The following is a 15,838-nucleotide window of genomic DNA, read 5'->3' on the forward strand; positions in this document are numbered from 1 at the left end:
TGGGAAGGAAAATATCTTCTGGAATTTTACTTATTTATAAATGCACAGAACTTTCCATCAGGAGATTAATTGGGTGAGAAGATATGGTGGATAGCACGTGGGCCGGAAGCAGAAAATGTTGTTTCTTACGGTGTTAGAATTTATATCAGTCAACGTGATCATATCAATGACTATTAGGCACACATAGAAAATTTTTAAACAATAAATTTACAGTACCCAATTATTTTTTACAATTAATGGGCAATTCACCTATCCTGCACATCTTTTTTTGGTTGTGGGGGTGAGACCTTGGAGAATGTGCGACCTTCACATGGGCTTTAACCTGGGGCTGGGATCGAACCTGGGTCCTCGGTGCCATGAGGCAGTGTGCTAACCACTGCGCCACCGTGTCGCCCTCACACTTGCAGATCTGACTTTGATTTTTCTCTCTTTGCCTCTTGTGGAATATACCTCGTCGACTGTCCTTCGCTTCAAGGATGATATCTACTGGGATTGTGGGTTTCTGCCATGAATACTCATGTGACTGAGCAGGCCAACCCGCAGACCTTTGGGTACATGGGACAGGACATCCGATGAGGTGGGATGCGAAGAGTGGGATTGGCTTCCTTTTCTCGCCTTCTCTGCCTCATCATTAAGGCATTGGGATCCCAAGTGTGATGCAGCTTGAGCGACAAGTTGTTGCAATTCTGTACATTTGGGAACAAGCTCCTTCCAGTCATTAAAGCTAAAGCCACCACCCTTCAAGGAGAGCCTCAGAGGACTTTGTGATATGCTGTCAAAGCTTTTCGACTTGCACTCAGGACAGATGTAAGAATTCCAAATTTCAAAAGGAGCAACAATCTATACTGAAGAATTAAAGGACGCTGCTTGTCGACTATTTGAGGCGTGCCACGGAGAATGCATCAGGCAACCATTGGCCTTCATGTTTTTATTTCATGCAAAAAGTGCATTGCATGGACATGTTTCTTTTGACTGCGAAGGACAGTTCCCTAAAAGTGAATATATGTAGCTTCTAGCAAGCATAAATGAGCCACATTTTGAGCCCAACTGATATTCTTAAATTCGTTGTTAGGGTCATTCGCACACGGGATTGTTCAGATAACATCCAGGATCGTTTGAGGTAAACTGGGCTCATTTCATAGAATTTATTATGCAGAAGGAGGCCATTCTTGGAAAGAGCACCCTACCCAAGCCCATACCTCCACCCTATCCCCATAACCCAGTAACCCCACCTAACACTAAGGGCAATTTGGACCCTGAGGGCAATTTAGCCTGGCCAATTCGTCTAACCTGCACATCTTTGGACTGTGGGAGGAAACCGGAGCACCCGGAGGAAACCCACGCATACACGGGGAGAACGTGCAGACAGTGACCCAAGCCGGGATTCGAACCTGTGACCCTGGAGCTGTGAAGCATTTGTGCTAACCACTATGCTAGCTACCGTGCTGCCCTAAGACTGGTCTGAAAGTAGCAGGCTTGCACCCATTAGTGAGTATCCATGATATACAGTGAGCAGTGATCTGATCAGGGTAGTCATTATCCCTCAGGAGAGCTTTGATGCATCCTACTTCGGTGCCAAGCTTGCATGCTGAGAAAATGGCTCAGGATCTATTTATGTGTTTGGTGATAAGGCCAATCTTATAGCGCATGAAATTGTAAGAATTCCATTGTGTGTATATTGGCCAGTGTATATAGGCTGCCAGTACATATGGTCGAGAACCCACCAGCATGTTGAGGAAAAGGAGCCCTCACTCAAACACACTTCAGACTTTAAAAAGTACTCAATCAAAGAAGCTACAAGTGGAAGTTAACTCCCTCCAAGGGGTCAATTTTTGTAAAAACAGACACTTATTCACTTATTATATCAAAGACAGATAATCATGGGGCTGGTTTAGCTCACTGAGCTAAATCGCTGGCTTTTAAAGCAGACCAAGCAGGCTAGCAGCACGGTTCGATTCCCGTACCAGCCTCCCCGAACAGGCGCCGGAATGTGGCGACTAGGGGCTTTTCACAGTAACTTAATTGAAGCCTACTCGTGACAATAAGCGATTTTCATTTTTTCATTTCATCATTCAATAACCTCATACAACTGTCAATCAAACTATCTACACAGCCCGACTGAAATAAGTGGTTCTTTACTCAACCAAATATTTAAAATGACCCCGGTTATCAAAACAAACCATTGCAAATGGGAACAATTGAGGCTATTGGGAAACTGCAAAAACAGATGGCTATGCTTTTTCCAAGCTACACCAGATGACCTGTTAATTAAAGTAGTCCAGGAGCAAGTGTCTGTTTTTTCTCTCGAAAGGAAAGCTTCAGACCAGTTCCCAACCAGCGTTCTCCTCAGGTCTGAATGCATAAAAGCACTTTTCTAAATGGAAAATGCACTCTAATACATCTGAACACTTACTCAATGGTATTAATGCAATAGTCAACTTCTCCTTTCAGGACAGAATCCTGCAAGAATTACTGGAGTAAATACACATCTAATTTACAATACAGCATTAACTGTTGAAACTGAAGGAACATTTTTTTTTTGTATTTCAAAGCCTGTCAATTAAAGAATTTTAATTTTAATACCAAGTGACTGTTTTTTTGTTGGCTCCTCAATTGAAACTGGAGTTTCCCCCGTGGTTCACAGCTCATCTAAGAGACCATGAACCACGAACTGTTTGTGGAAGAGACCAGCCACCACCAGAATTGTGAGAGGGTTTGAAATACCCACTCCCGCAACGGAGCCAGCAAGGCAGGAGTGCTGTATTGCTAGCTTGCTCTCTGTGTCCCTATTCCGCACTGGTGAAAATTGCCTGAAATGGGAATGGGGCAGGAATCCTGGAGCTGGATCCGTCCCACCATTTTTAAAGGATCCTCGAGGCGGCCTGACTCAGCAGATATCTGGGCCAAAGTCTTTCATTATCACTACTCTATAGCTTGCTTGCCCCGGTAATTCCCTTGAAGATCTGTCACTCTATCTTCTTCCCATTACTTGGTGGTGTATAAAACACACAAAGTAGCAAATAATTAAAGGGTGCTGCATTGTTGACTGGTTAAGGACTGGAAGAAAGTTAGAGTAGAAATAATACAGGATTAAGTAAAATCATGTAAAATACAAAATGAGGTTCATTCCACTTCATTAGACATAGACATAGAATTTACAGTGCAGAAGGAGGGCATTCGGCCCATCGAGTCTGCACCGGCTCTTGGAAAGAGCACCCCACCCAAGGTCCACACCTCCACTCTATCCCCATAACCCAGTAACCCCCACCCAACACTATGGGCAATTATGGACACTAAGGGCAATTTAGCATGGCCAATCCACATAACCTGCACATCTTTGGACTCGCACACACACACGCACACACGGGGAGGATGTGCAGACTCCGCACAGGCAGTGACCCAAGCTGGAATCGAACCTGGGACCCTGGAGCTGTGAAGCAGTTGGGCTATTCACAATGCTACCGTGCTGCCCACTTAGTGTTATAACCTGCCTGATTACTACTGGCTGGAGACTATTGCCTATCCCACAATCCTTAGTGAGTATGAGCTCCCCCAGTGAGGAGGGCGGAGAAATAATTAGCAGAGTCACTTGCATAAATAGAGCTGGCCAGTGTGGGACCAGCTAGAGAGGAGAGAGCAGTGGTGGAGTACTGCTGCTGTTGTATATATGTAATTGTAAATAAAGTTATTTCTTTCGATTCTACAAACTCATGCTGGATTCTTCATGGCCCTCACAAAACTGGCGACGAGGCTTAAAGTGGATAGCTGTCTACGCTGCTGAAGCCACCTCCCTGGATTTTTGTTGGATACACAGTTTGGAAGTTTTATTTCTGTTACACCATGCCTCTTTATGGACGTTTGGATGTCTTTGATGCTGCGCTGGAAAGTTGGAACCAGTATGCACAACAGATGTGTTACTATTTCCGGGTGAATAACATCACTGAAAACGAGCACCAGGTGGTCATTTTGCTCACCGCCTGCAGCCTGGGGTGATTAAGAGCCTTACGTACCCAGCTGCGCCAGACACCAAGACATTTGATGAATTTGTGACCTTGGTGAGCAACATTTTAACCCAACCTATTTTAATACCGCAAAGAGGACCCCAGGACAATTCCTTGCTGAGTTTCTATCCAGGCCACTGTGACTATGGTGACACTTTGTCAGAAATGTTATGGGACCATTTGGTTTGGGGTATTAACACGCAGCCACCCAGAAGAAGTTGTTAGCCAAGCCGACATTGAATTTTCAACAGGCCATTCAAATAGCCCGAGAGAGCGCAGAACTGGGACTGCAGGAGCTACAGGGAATGGAGGTGCGCGACTTAGGGTGCAACCCCTTCCGCCCAAAAGCATCTCCCTGCACCGCTGCCATACCTTGGGTCGGTGGCGTCCAGATCAACACCAGTGGCCCAGGATGTTCCTCCCTAAAGGGAGCCTTCCGCAGAACCGATGGATGAGGAACCATGTCAGTGGCGGACTTGTGGGCGCCGACCCCGTCGCAGACGCTGGTCCTGGGGGCACCAGAGGCACTGTTGTTCCGAAAGAAACTGGGGCTATCCCAGTGGGCCCCTGGCATTATCTTTTGACGAACGGGCCCGATTTCTTTCCATGTGCAAGCCCAGGGTAGTCTCCAGCGCAAGCATTTAGACAACGTTCAGTCCAGAAGGCCGCCTCTTCCAAAGATTCCCCGCCCCCGGAACACACTTCTACAGCCGCAGAGACCAGACACAGCGGAGGTTCATCCTCACGATCTTACTCTGGCGATACACTCAAAACCTCTGCAGGTCGTTGCAGAACCACGTGGAGATAGGGATGCCGAGATGACGGAGGCTTTGGACTCAGACTCCGAGATGGAGACAGAGGACATCTCCGAGGGGGAGTCCTCGGTCCCACAGTCCGCGGATGTACAACTGTTATACTATTCATTGCGGTAGCGCCGTTCTTCTTGTTACATGCCGCCCGATCCAGCACCTCATGCAAATGGTGTCTGGCCTGCAGCAAAACGAGTCCAACGCTCTCCTTCTCAATTGGTCTGCACCTCTCTGGAAAACAGTGTTACGCAAGGAACAAAGGACAGTTCTGGAGACCCATGAAGGTTGTCTCCAAATTTGTTGAAGGGACATGCATCACATCTTGAGCAACCAAATGGCTTCATCCTTGTGGTCACTAAGCGTCTGCATCATTGATCGGGTTCCTCACAGGAGTCATCAGTCAGGTACTCAGAGGAGCCTTCAAGGAGCCACCCACTTACTTTGTGAAAACTTGTAGTAGGTCTGACTACCATAGAACGAAGGGATTTTGGCAGTTTCCAGCTGTGGTCATACACCAATTGTTAATTCTACTGAGTTCTAAACAGGTAGAAACCCATATGCTGGCTGTTCAAGGCAGAATCCTGAGCTAAAGGCAAATTAATTGCTCTCCTTTAAATATTTTATTTATGGGATGAGCATTTGTTGTCCATCCCTAATTGCCCTTGAACTGAGGGCACGTGATTTGGAGTTACATGAAACTAGAACTAGGGGGCATAACCTCAAAATAAGAGGGAGAGCAGATTTAGGACTGAGTTGAGGAGGAACTTCTTCATCCAAGGGGTCGTGAATCTATGGAATTTCCTGCCCAGTGAAGCAGTTGAGGCCCCCTCGTTAAATGTTTTTAAGGCAAAGATAGATCGATTTTTGAACAGTAAAGAGATTACTGGTTATGGTGAGCGGATGGGTAAGTAGAGCTGAGTCCACAAAAAGATTAGCCGTGATCTTATTGAATCGCGGAGCAGGCTCGAGGGGTTAGATGGCCAATCCCAGCTCCAAGTTCTTATGTGGGCCAAATCAGGAAAGGATGGCAGATTTCCTTCACTAATGGACATTAGTGAATCAGATGGGTTTTCTCGACAATGGTTTCATGATCATTATTAGATTGTTAATTCCATGTTTGTATTGAATTCAAATTCTGCCGTGGTCTGATTCAAGCTTGGGCCTCAGAATTACTAGTCCCGTAACCACTTAAACCCTCCAGCTACACCCAAACCTATCGTGTGGTTAGGATTCTCCATGATTCTATGATGTTGTGGTCGGATGGGTAAGGCGTGAACAATATTTTCACCAATTTATTCTCCTGAAGTGTTTGAAAGTAAGCTGTTATATTTAGAGAAATCCTGAATGTTGATTTACAGCAAGTGCTGCAGGAAAAATAATACTTCAGAGGAAAGATCTTTAATTGTAAACTGCTATAAACTTAAAATAACGTTGCATTTGCATTTTCCATGTAAGTTGGTGTATAAAATTATTTAAATGTTAAACTGTTTAATATTAACTTAGCTCAGTTTAGTTCGATATAGCTCAGTTGGCTGGATGGCTGATTCGTGATGCAGAGCAAGGCCAACAACGAGGGTTCAATTCTTGCACCGGCTGAGGATATTCATGAAGGCCTCGCCTTCTCAACCTCTCCCCTTATCTGAGCTGTGCTGATAAATCCTCAGGTTAAATCGCCATCAGGTTAAGTCGGCTCTCCCCGTCAAAGGGGAAAGCAGCCTATGGCCATCTGGGACTGCGATGACTGTGCTTACTATAACTTAAGGTAGTCTCATGAGATGTCTGAAATGATATAACCCAAAAACAGTCCTCCGACACAGAGAAAAGGCACGGTGACACCGTTATTTATAATGGCTAGTTTCAAAATGTTACTGGTCAAACTCTACCCCTATAACTCATTTCATCTAAGTGTCTAGCATGTATGAACCCTCTTTATACTCAGACAAATTACCTTAAAATCTCCTGGTTTATGATTTTGGCAAAAGATAGCACAGTCAACCTGCTCCAGTCATTAGTTTATAGTTTTTCAAACATCTAGACAGATACAATATGCATACCAGGCTTTAAGTTTCAATATCTGTTGTCCAATATCAGTGCCTTGAGCTTCTTAATTTCAGTCCTTTTATGTATAAAACAAAAAGCAGCAAACCAAGATTTTTGACAAATCTTTTTTTCAAATTTTTTTTTTTAAGTCTTTTTTTTCTAGAATGTCTTCATTTTTAAATTTAAAGTACCCAATTATATATTTTTTCCAATTAATGGGCAATTTAGCCATGGCCAATTTACCTAACCAGCACATCCTTGGGTTGTGGCGGTGACACCCATGCAGACATGGGGAGAATCTGCAAACTCCATACAGACAGTGACCCAGGGCTGGGATTCGAACCCAGGTCCTCAGCGCCGTAGTTCCAGTTCTAATCACTGCACCAAGTGCCGCCCTGTCTTTGACAAATTTTAACTAATTTCTGTTTGCCAGTTAACGCCAATGTTTTATTTCACTTGTTACATAATGGTAAAGTCACCATAGTCCCAGATGGCCATCGGCTGATTTCCCGTTTGAGGGAGGAGAGTTGACTGATAGTGATCTAACCTGAGGATCACCACACCTCAGGCGAGGGGAAAGGTTGAGAAAGCAGGCAAAACTGCAAGATACATGTTCACTTACCTTAAATCTATCAAGAAATTATTAATTATTTAATCAGGAATACACCAGCTACACGTGGGTAGCATATATCTGGAGTGGTCTTCAAAAGGCAATTGTGCTTTGGCAAATAATTTCTGCCTCTCCCAGCTACTCTGGACTCTCCATGGCTCATTGTTCCATTGCTATAATCTTTGAAGTTGTGGTTAGTTTATTACTGTGTTGGTCTCCTCAGCACTTTGCATGCAACTTTGTTGCTCGGGTGCCTCAGCTACAAATATCGTTGCTTTCCTCCCAACAGCCTGGAATTTACTGCCGTTCTTCTTTTCAAAATTCTGCCTTCTACCTCAATTGCAGTCATATATGTATATATATAAGTGCTTCAGGATGTTAATGTGTACAGGTCATCTCTGCTCCTAGGAATACAAGGTGTCCAACTTTGAACAAAGGCTCCTGAATGAAATTGAATTCCGCTTGGAGAGAACTCCTGTAGAAGAATCTGATGATGAGGTAGAACATGAGGATATTCCTACAGGGAAGTGCATCGCCCCAATCTTTGACAAGAAACTAAAACATTTGCGAGTCGTTGAAGGATCACCAGTAACAATGAGCTGCAAACTTATGGGAATACCAGTGCCAAAAGTAAGCTTTGGACTGTCTGTGATGTTAAAACTTATCAACACTCTTGTGGGATGACCCCTTTCCCCAATGTTTGCGATAGTTAATCATTATTATCTAAATATGTCATTTATTCTATCCAAATATATACTTGCTGCGCAACAGTCAACAGCATCAATTCACCATAACTGGCTCTCATACTTTAAAACCCAAGGTATACTGGTTTAAAGATGGTAAACAGATTTCCAAGAAGAATGAACATTTTAAGATGAAGCGAGATGGTGACGGTGCATGTTCGTTGTATATTGAATCATCCACGAATGATGATGACGGGAACTACACAGTTATGGCTGTAAATCCCCAGGTGAGCACCAAAGTCTTTAACTGGAATGTGTGATTTTGTAGCTCAACTGTTTACATTGCAATCTGTAGCATTACAGAATTAGAAGATGATCATGTTTTTTTTTGATTGCGCAAAAAATAAAGCCCATGTGAGGGAAGGGTGTTTTATTTTTCTTGTCCCTCGTCATCATGCACCCATTGGGTGGGATTTCCCACCGGTGGAAACTTCTGGTCCCACCGAAGGCCTCCCCAATGGCGGGTACCCCAGTGACAAGGTGGGTGAGCCATTCAAAATGTCATTGACTTTGGCGGAACTGGAAGATCCTGCTGGCGAATGACAAGCTGTCACACTTTCTGGGAGGGTGGGAGGGGGGCGGGTTGAGGAATCCTGGCCATTATATAGTTATACTCTGTGGCTATTTAGTCTCCCAAGCTTGATTCCAGCATTTATTGAGATCATGGCTAATCTGCAGCCTAACTCCATATTGCCTGGTATCTCCTAACTTCATGGGTTAATATTTCATTTTCCCTCTCTCCCCTCTTAATACAGCAAACATTTGCCAACAGTTTGTTGCTAAGGCACAACCTCTCTCCATAAGGCTTCAAAGCATTTTCACGAACTAAGGGGCTTGGCTCAATCATTTAGACATCTACCAATGCTAGCAGACACACAGGCTCACCTAAACTTTTCCCCTTTGGTTTCTGGAGTATATTTCAATGGGGTGTAAATGTCTGGGGGCGCATTTATTTTCTAAAATACTCTCCCATTTTTTAAGTGTTCGAAGAAATGTATTCAAATAAACTCATGATCAGCTGGAGGTCCAGCATTTCCGGGTCACTTGGTGAAACCCCCATCACGTGTGGCCCAGGACTTGCTCCGCTGCTTTCATTCACAAATGTGACTTTGCAAAAGCCCAAGAGCCAATCTGGAAATGTGGAGAACATCATTTTAGGCGGCAAACGCCTGGAGACGTGCATAGCATTACCTTGCCACATCTGTAAGCTAGAGGGGTTAAATGGTCCACTCCTGTTCCAGTAAACCCAAGAGTGAGAAACCAACCTATGGCAAATGACATATGTGCCTAAAGTTTGCAGGTGGATTCTCCAGTGGGAGATTGGTTGAACCTCACTATAGCAATGACTCAGATCAACCATCTGCGCTATTTCCTCAAGGTTACCATCAATGTTACAGTGGGAGAGCTCCGGTAATTCAGTCATACTGTGGTAAGTCCGTTGGACAATTAATATAAGGGGATGTGCTGCAGGTTAAAAGTTAACTATAGGCTATTCTGCTTTAAGTAATTTTCTGCACTAAATGCTTATTTATAGATTATATATGGATGAATTATATATGCTTATATATGGATAGCACATTTGTTTCATCCCATTCTGACTGAAATCATTCTTTGACCTGAGCCTATTCTGAGTGTATTAACATGCTCTGTTTTACATAGGGAAGAAACAGTTCCTCTGGTCATCTCATGGTACAGAATATTCCAATACGTGGCCGTATAGTGCCATCAGTTCAGAGCCATAGGTAGGTTTATCGTAGAGTCATGTTGCATAGCGTATTATTTCCGATTCTTTGACGTATACATTTTCTGACACATAAAGTAAGAGCTGTTTTGTTTAATGTAAACATTAATTAACTTTCCTACTCTTGGAACAAACCAAAAATATACCACAGCTCGCTGGAATTCACTCTGATTTACCTTCAGTGTTTCAGCTATTCACCAAGCTGCATGATTTAATTGGGGTCCTTCCATTCACTTCTGCTGAGGTTACCCTCCAAGTCCTTCAGCAACCTCGCAGCTCTGGGTTTCAAAGCTCCAGCAGCGGCCTCTCTCTGACTCCTGTGCAGTTAGTTAAAACATCAGGAAGGCATCCTTGGTTCACAATCGGGGCAGCAGAGTAGCATGGTGGTTAGCATAAATGCTTCACAGCTCCAGGGTCCCAGGTTCGATTCCCGGCTGGGTCACTGTCTGTGTGGAGTCTGCATGTCCTCCCAGTGTGTGCGTGGGTTTCCTCCGGGTGCTCCGGTTTCCTCCCACAGTCCAAAGATGTGCGGGTTAGGTGGATTGGCCATGCTAAATTGCCCGTAGTGTCCTAAAAAGTAAGGTTGGGGGGGGGGGGGGGTTGTTGGGTTATGGGTATAGGGTGGATACGTGGGTTTGAGTAGGGTGATCATGGCTCGGCACAACATTGAGGGCCAAAGGGCCTGTTCTGTGCTGTACTGTTCTATGTTCTAATGGCCCGCTGTAATGGTTTAAAACTATAAATAAGCTGATTACTTGCAGAATTTCAGGTATCAGCCCAAATTGTCCAACCTTTCTTCATTACAAAAGCCCCTCAACCCAGGAATGGGTTGAGTGAATCTTCTCTGAACCTTGTAACACATTTATATATATTTTCAAATAAAGAGACCAAAATGCTATTTTATGACCTTGCCTTTCTAGCTGTTAACTTCTTAAGTCAACAAGGCCATGACATTTTGAGCGTAATGAATTCCAAACTTATTTAAATTGCATTTACTGCAAGGCTGCTTATCAGTGTCTTAACCTAGTGCCCCTATTTTCTACAATTAAAACTTTAATTCCGAAAGCTGAAATTTATATTCAAAAGCCATTGAATTACGATAATTGTAACGCTTAAATGATACAAAAACTCTTCGTTTTGAAATCTTCGATTGACCTTGGACGGGATTCTCCATTCCCACTGCAGTGAATGGGGAAGCACGGTACCATAGTGGCTAACATTTTGGCTTCACAGCGCCAGGGTCGCAGGTTCAATTCCACGCTGGGTCATTGTCTGTGCGGAGTCTGCACGTTCTCCCCATGTCCGGGTGCTCCAGTTTCCTCCCACGGTCTAAAGATGTGCAGGTTGAAGGCTTGACCATGCTAAATTGCCCTTAGTGTCCACAATTGCCCTTAGTGTTGGGTGGGGTTACTGGGTTATGGGGATAGGGTGGAGGTGTGGGCTTGGGTAGGGTGCTCTTTCCAAGAGCCGGTGCAGACTCGATGGGCCAAATGGCCTGCTTCTGCACTATAAGTTCTATGATTCGACGATTTGGCTGAGCCCCGAATTCTCCGTCCTTACTTGCAGCAGAAGCGGGCAGTCTCACGACTGAGAATCCCGGCTCCTATATCAACAGCTTTTGTGGCAGAGTGTTCCAGATTTCCAATACTTTATGTAAAAAAAGTGTTCCTGACACCTCCTCGAATGACTTAGTTATAATTTTAAGTAATAGTTCTGGACTTCTCCAGTCAGTGAAAATAATTTCTCTCTGTCAACCCTATCACATCCATAATTATCTTAAACACCTCAATTAGTTCACACATTCATCTTCTGTACAAGGGAATGCAGGATGGTCTTTGAAACCTCCTAATTTAACTTTTGTGAACCGCGTTAGTAACTTGTCAAGTCAGGGCAGCACGGTGGCGCAGTGATTGGCACTGCTGTCTCACAAGGCCGAGGACCTGGATTCGATCCTGGCCCCGTGTCACCGTCCATGTGGAGTTTGCGCATTCTCCCCGTGCCTGTGCGGGTCTCACCCCCACAACCCAAAGATATGTAGGGTAGGTGGATTGGACACGCTAAATTGCTCCTTAATTGAAAAACAAAAGAATTGGGTACTTTAAATTTACTTTTAAAAAGTAACTTGTCAAGGCTACTGTTAGGTTCCTCTTGATTTTAAAGGTGAGTTTGGGTTGAACTTTCCGTTTGGGAGACTATAGGTGGGATTCTATGTCCCCGGGACACCCGGTATGCCTTCCGTTGGGACGGAGAGTCGGGTATTGCGGCAAAATCGGGATTGGCTCGAACACCATGCTCCAACCCCGTGGCATGAACGAGTTCCGCTGCATGCCAGCGGGAGCATGGATATCAGTACAGAGTGACATGACACAGGGGGATCCCTGTAACATGAGGACCCCCACTTGGACCCCTGTTGTAGGGGACTCACTGGGAGCCCTATAATAAGGGACTTCCCCGCGACCCCTGTAATAGGGGGACCCCCACAGGGACCCACACCTGAAGGGGCCCCCGCCACAGATCCCCCCCCCTCACACAAACACGCAGGCCCATCCCCCCTTGAAATGGGACCCCTGTCTGGAAGCTAGAAAGCAATCCATTCCTACCCTCTGGAATGTAGTACTTACCTTGCAGCTCCATGTATCCATTCTTCGAAGGGGATGCATTATCTACAATCCATTCATGGTTTCCCAGCAGTAGTTTGTGATTGACAGCTCATAAAAACATCTGCAGCTTTGATCCATTCAAACCCCTTCACACTTCAGTGGCCTAAGTGGTGAAACCCCAATGTTTGTAAACATTGACCACAGCAAAGAGATGAAAGTGCACTAAGTGCATTCCAATCACTCGAGCGTGTGATTTCACTGCACTTACTCCTTCGGTTAGGGGTCTATTCATGGGTCCCTGGTAGGGGGTCCCCCCTATTTATGGAATCACAGGGGGTCTCCCTTGTAAGTGGGTCCCTGGGAGGGAGTGAGTGTGTGTGTGTGTGGGGGGGGGGGGGGGATCTGGTAGGGGAGGGGTGGGCAGGTAGTGCATTGTGGGGTTGGGGGTGACCCTCAGATGGACACTGGTGGTAACTCCCCCAAAATCCACCACATCAGGGCCACATTAGTGATGTGCGGGGGGTGGTTTGGAGCTAATCTGTGGGGCGAATGGCCTTGGATGGTTGTGAACCTCGATCCCAGCACCTGCGCGGGTCAAAGCATTGCGTTCGCCGATTTCCCCCAATGCCGATTCTCTGACCCATCAGGAAACGTCAATTGGATGTCGCAGGACACAGAATCCAGTCCTTGAACATTCCACACTATTAAGCAAACTAATAAAAACAATACTTTTTTGTTATCCTGGCTGCCATCAACCTGTTATAGGAGTGGAATGATTGGAAGATACAGGAATGAAGGTGGAGAATTCTAACCATCCCGAACAGAAATTAGCAACATAATTTGTGTTCAAATACACTCAAAATATTTGGAATCATCATTTGACATAAATAACAAACATTAGGCTTGCACCCCCCTCACCTCACTCACTCCCTCACATATTCACTCACTCACTCACTTACTTATTCACACACTCACTCACTCACTCACGCCTTCCCTCCATCACTGAGCCCCACTCCCACACCCTCTTTCCAATTCACATTCAGCCCCCACGCACTCACATCCTCCCTCAATCTTCACACAACCCCTATTCACTCAATCACACCCTTCCTCAATCCTCACTCACTCACATCTTCGCTCCGCACATGGCCCCCACTCACTCACACCTTCCCTCCCCACACAGCGCCCACTCACTCACACCTTCCCTCCCCACACAGCCCCCACTCATTCACTTTTGCCCTGCCATCCACAATCAGCCCCACTCACTCATGACCTACCTCCCATATCCCACTCAGCCATATTCACTCAGCCATTCAACCTTCATTTATTCATTGATGCCTCCTTTCTCCCCTCGCTCTTCCTATTCTATATTTTGTCACCTTGCCCAAATGTGCGAAAGCTCCCACTCCCTCCAGACGTTGCAGTGTGTCACAATCGGCTCTGGATGAGTGAAATCTACACAATGGATGTAGAACATACAGTAGCACCTGGGACTGGAAAATGTTCATGGCAACGATATGGTTGATGTCAACAGATGGTTGATACTTCACCAAATTTCACAGTGATCACGAGAACTTGGAATTTTTTGATGACAGTTGAATGATTCTGAGCACTTTGAAGGCAATTAAATGATGCTAAATGATCACAAATGATGTTATGACCCCTGTGTGATTTAATTTGATGTCAATTAATAACTAATGATGCCAGTTGATCATTATTTAATTACTCGGGATGCCAAATGATGACTTCTGAGTGTAGATGGTTGCAAATAAGCACATATGGTGCTTGCTGAATGCAACAATGTCAATATTATCTGGCAAGGATATGCCTGAACAAAGGTCTGTTGCTTTGGGGCAGCACAGTAGAACAGTGGTTAGCAAAGTTGCTTCACAGCTCCAGGGTCTCAGGTTTGATTCCCGGCTTGGGTCACAGTCTGTGCGGAGTCTGCACGTTCTCCCTGTGTCTGCCTGGGTTTGCTCCGGGTGCTCCGGTTACCTCCCACAAGTCCCGAAAGACATGCTGTTATAATTTGGACATTTCATAGAATTTACAGTGCAGAAGGAGGCCACTCGGCCCATCGAGTCTGCACCGGCTCTTGGAAAGAACACCCTAACCGCGGTCAACACCTCCACCCTATCCCCATAAACCCATAACCCAGTAACCCCACCCAACACTAAGGGCAATTTTGGACACTAAGGGCAATTTATTACGGCCAATTCACCTAACCTGCACATCTTTGGACTGTGGGAGGAAACCGGAGCACCCGGAGGAAACCCACGCACACACGGGGAGGATGTGCAGACTCCGCACAGACAGTGACCCAAGACGGGAATCAAACCTGGGACCCTGGAGCTGTGAAGCGATTGTGCTATCCACAATGCTACCGTGCTGCCCATTCTGAATTCTCCCTCTGTGTACCCGAACAGGCGCTGGAATGTGGCAACTGGGGGTTTTTCACAGTAACTTAATTGCAGTGTTAATGTAAGCCTACTTGTGACAATAAAGATTATTCTTATATTATATACTTAAAAGACCTTACCTTGGTTGAAACAGTCAGTCATATGTGAACTTCTCAGCTTTTTGCATGAAGGGTCATAATAATGGTCTTGATGATTTTTGCTATTGGATCATTCTGATCATTATGAGGGCAAAGAGTGAATATTATGGGCCAAATAACTGTGTTTACTTCGTTTCACAAATTCTTCTGAAATAATTGCAAGCATCTGCTCCTATATCATGCCTATCAATTGTTAGACAAATAGCACCGCCTGACTTTGTTCCCAAACTTCCTCGAGTGTAATCCACTGCACGCAAGTGGAGATAATATAACAATCGACCCTGTCTTACATCAGTTGAACATTCTTTCACTTGGTCACTATCATTCAGCACAGAACAGGCCCTTTGGCCCACCATGTCGATGCTAACCATCAAATACCAATCTATATTAATCCCAATTACCAGCGCTTAGTCCATAGCTGACTACGCTTTGGTGATTTCAAGTGCTGGTCCAGATGCTTCTTAAATGTTGCTGAGTACCTTCCCCCGCCACCCTCTCAGGCAGCATGTTCCATATTTCCACCATGTTCTGGGTGAAAAACCGTTTCCTCAGGTCCCCTCTAAACCACTTACTCCTCACCTTTAACCTATGCCCTCTGGTCTTAGACATCTCTGCCATGAGGAAACGATTCTTACGATCTAACTTATCTATGACTCTCATTATTTTGTATACTTCCATTAGATCCCTCCTCAGCCTCCTATGCTCTAGGGAAAACAAACCCAACCTATCCAGTCCCTCCT

At 45.1% G+C, this 15,838-nt stretch overlaps 1 protein-coding gene and 1 long non-coding RNA gene across 8 annotated transcripts in view; one reads left to right on the forward strand and one right to left on the reverse strand.

Moving 5' to 3' along the window:
* The window catches only part of mypn (myopalladin), a 356,035-nt gene that overhangs the window by 319,108 nt on the left and 21,089 nt on the right, over positions 1-15,838 (forward strand). For all 7 annotated transcript variants that reach the window (XM_038822204.1, XM_038822196.1, XM_038822201.1 and 4 more), the window contains 3 exons: positions 7,869-8,090; positions 8,281-8,430; positions 9,863-9,945. In XM_038822204.1, the coding sequence (XP_038678132.1) occupies positions 7,869-8,090; positions 8,281-8,430; positions 9,863-9,945 (455 nt within the window). The remainder of the gene's footprint in view (positions 1-7,868; positions 8,091-8,280; positions 8,431-9,862; positions 9,946-15,838) is intronic.
* Positions 1-15,838, reverse strand: part of LOC119979670 — a 236,983-nt gene that overhangs the window by 210,224 nt on the left and 10,921 nt on the right. The gene's annotated exons all lie outside the window — the stretch shown is intronic.

Source organism: Scyliorhinus canicula, chromosome 16 (genome assembly GCF_902713615.1).
Source record: "Scyliorhinus canicula chromosome 16, sScyCan1.1, whole genome shotgun sequence".
NCBI lineage: Eukaryota > Metazoa > Chordata > Chondrichthyes > Carcharhiniformes > Scyliorhinidae > Scyliorhinus > Scyliorhinus canicula.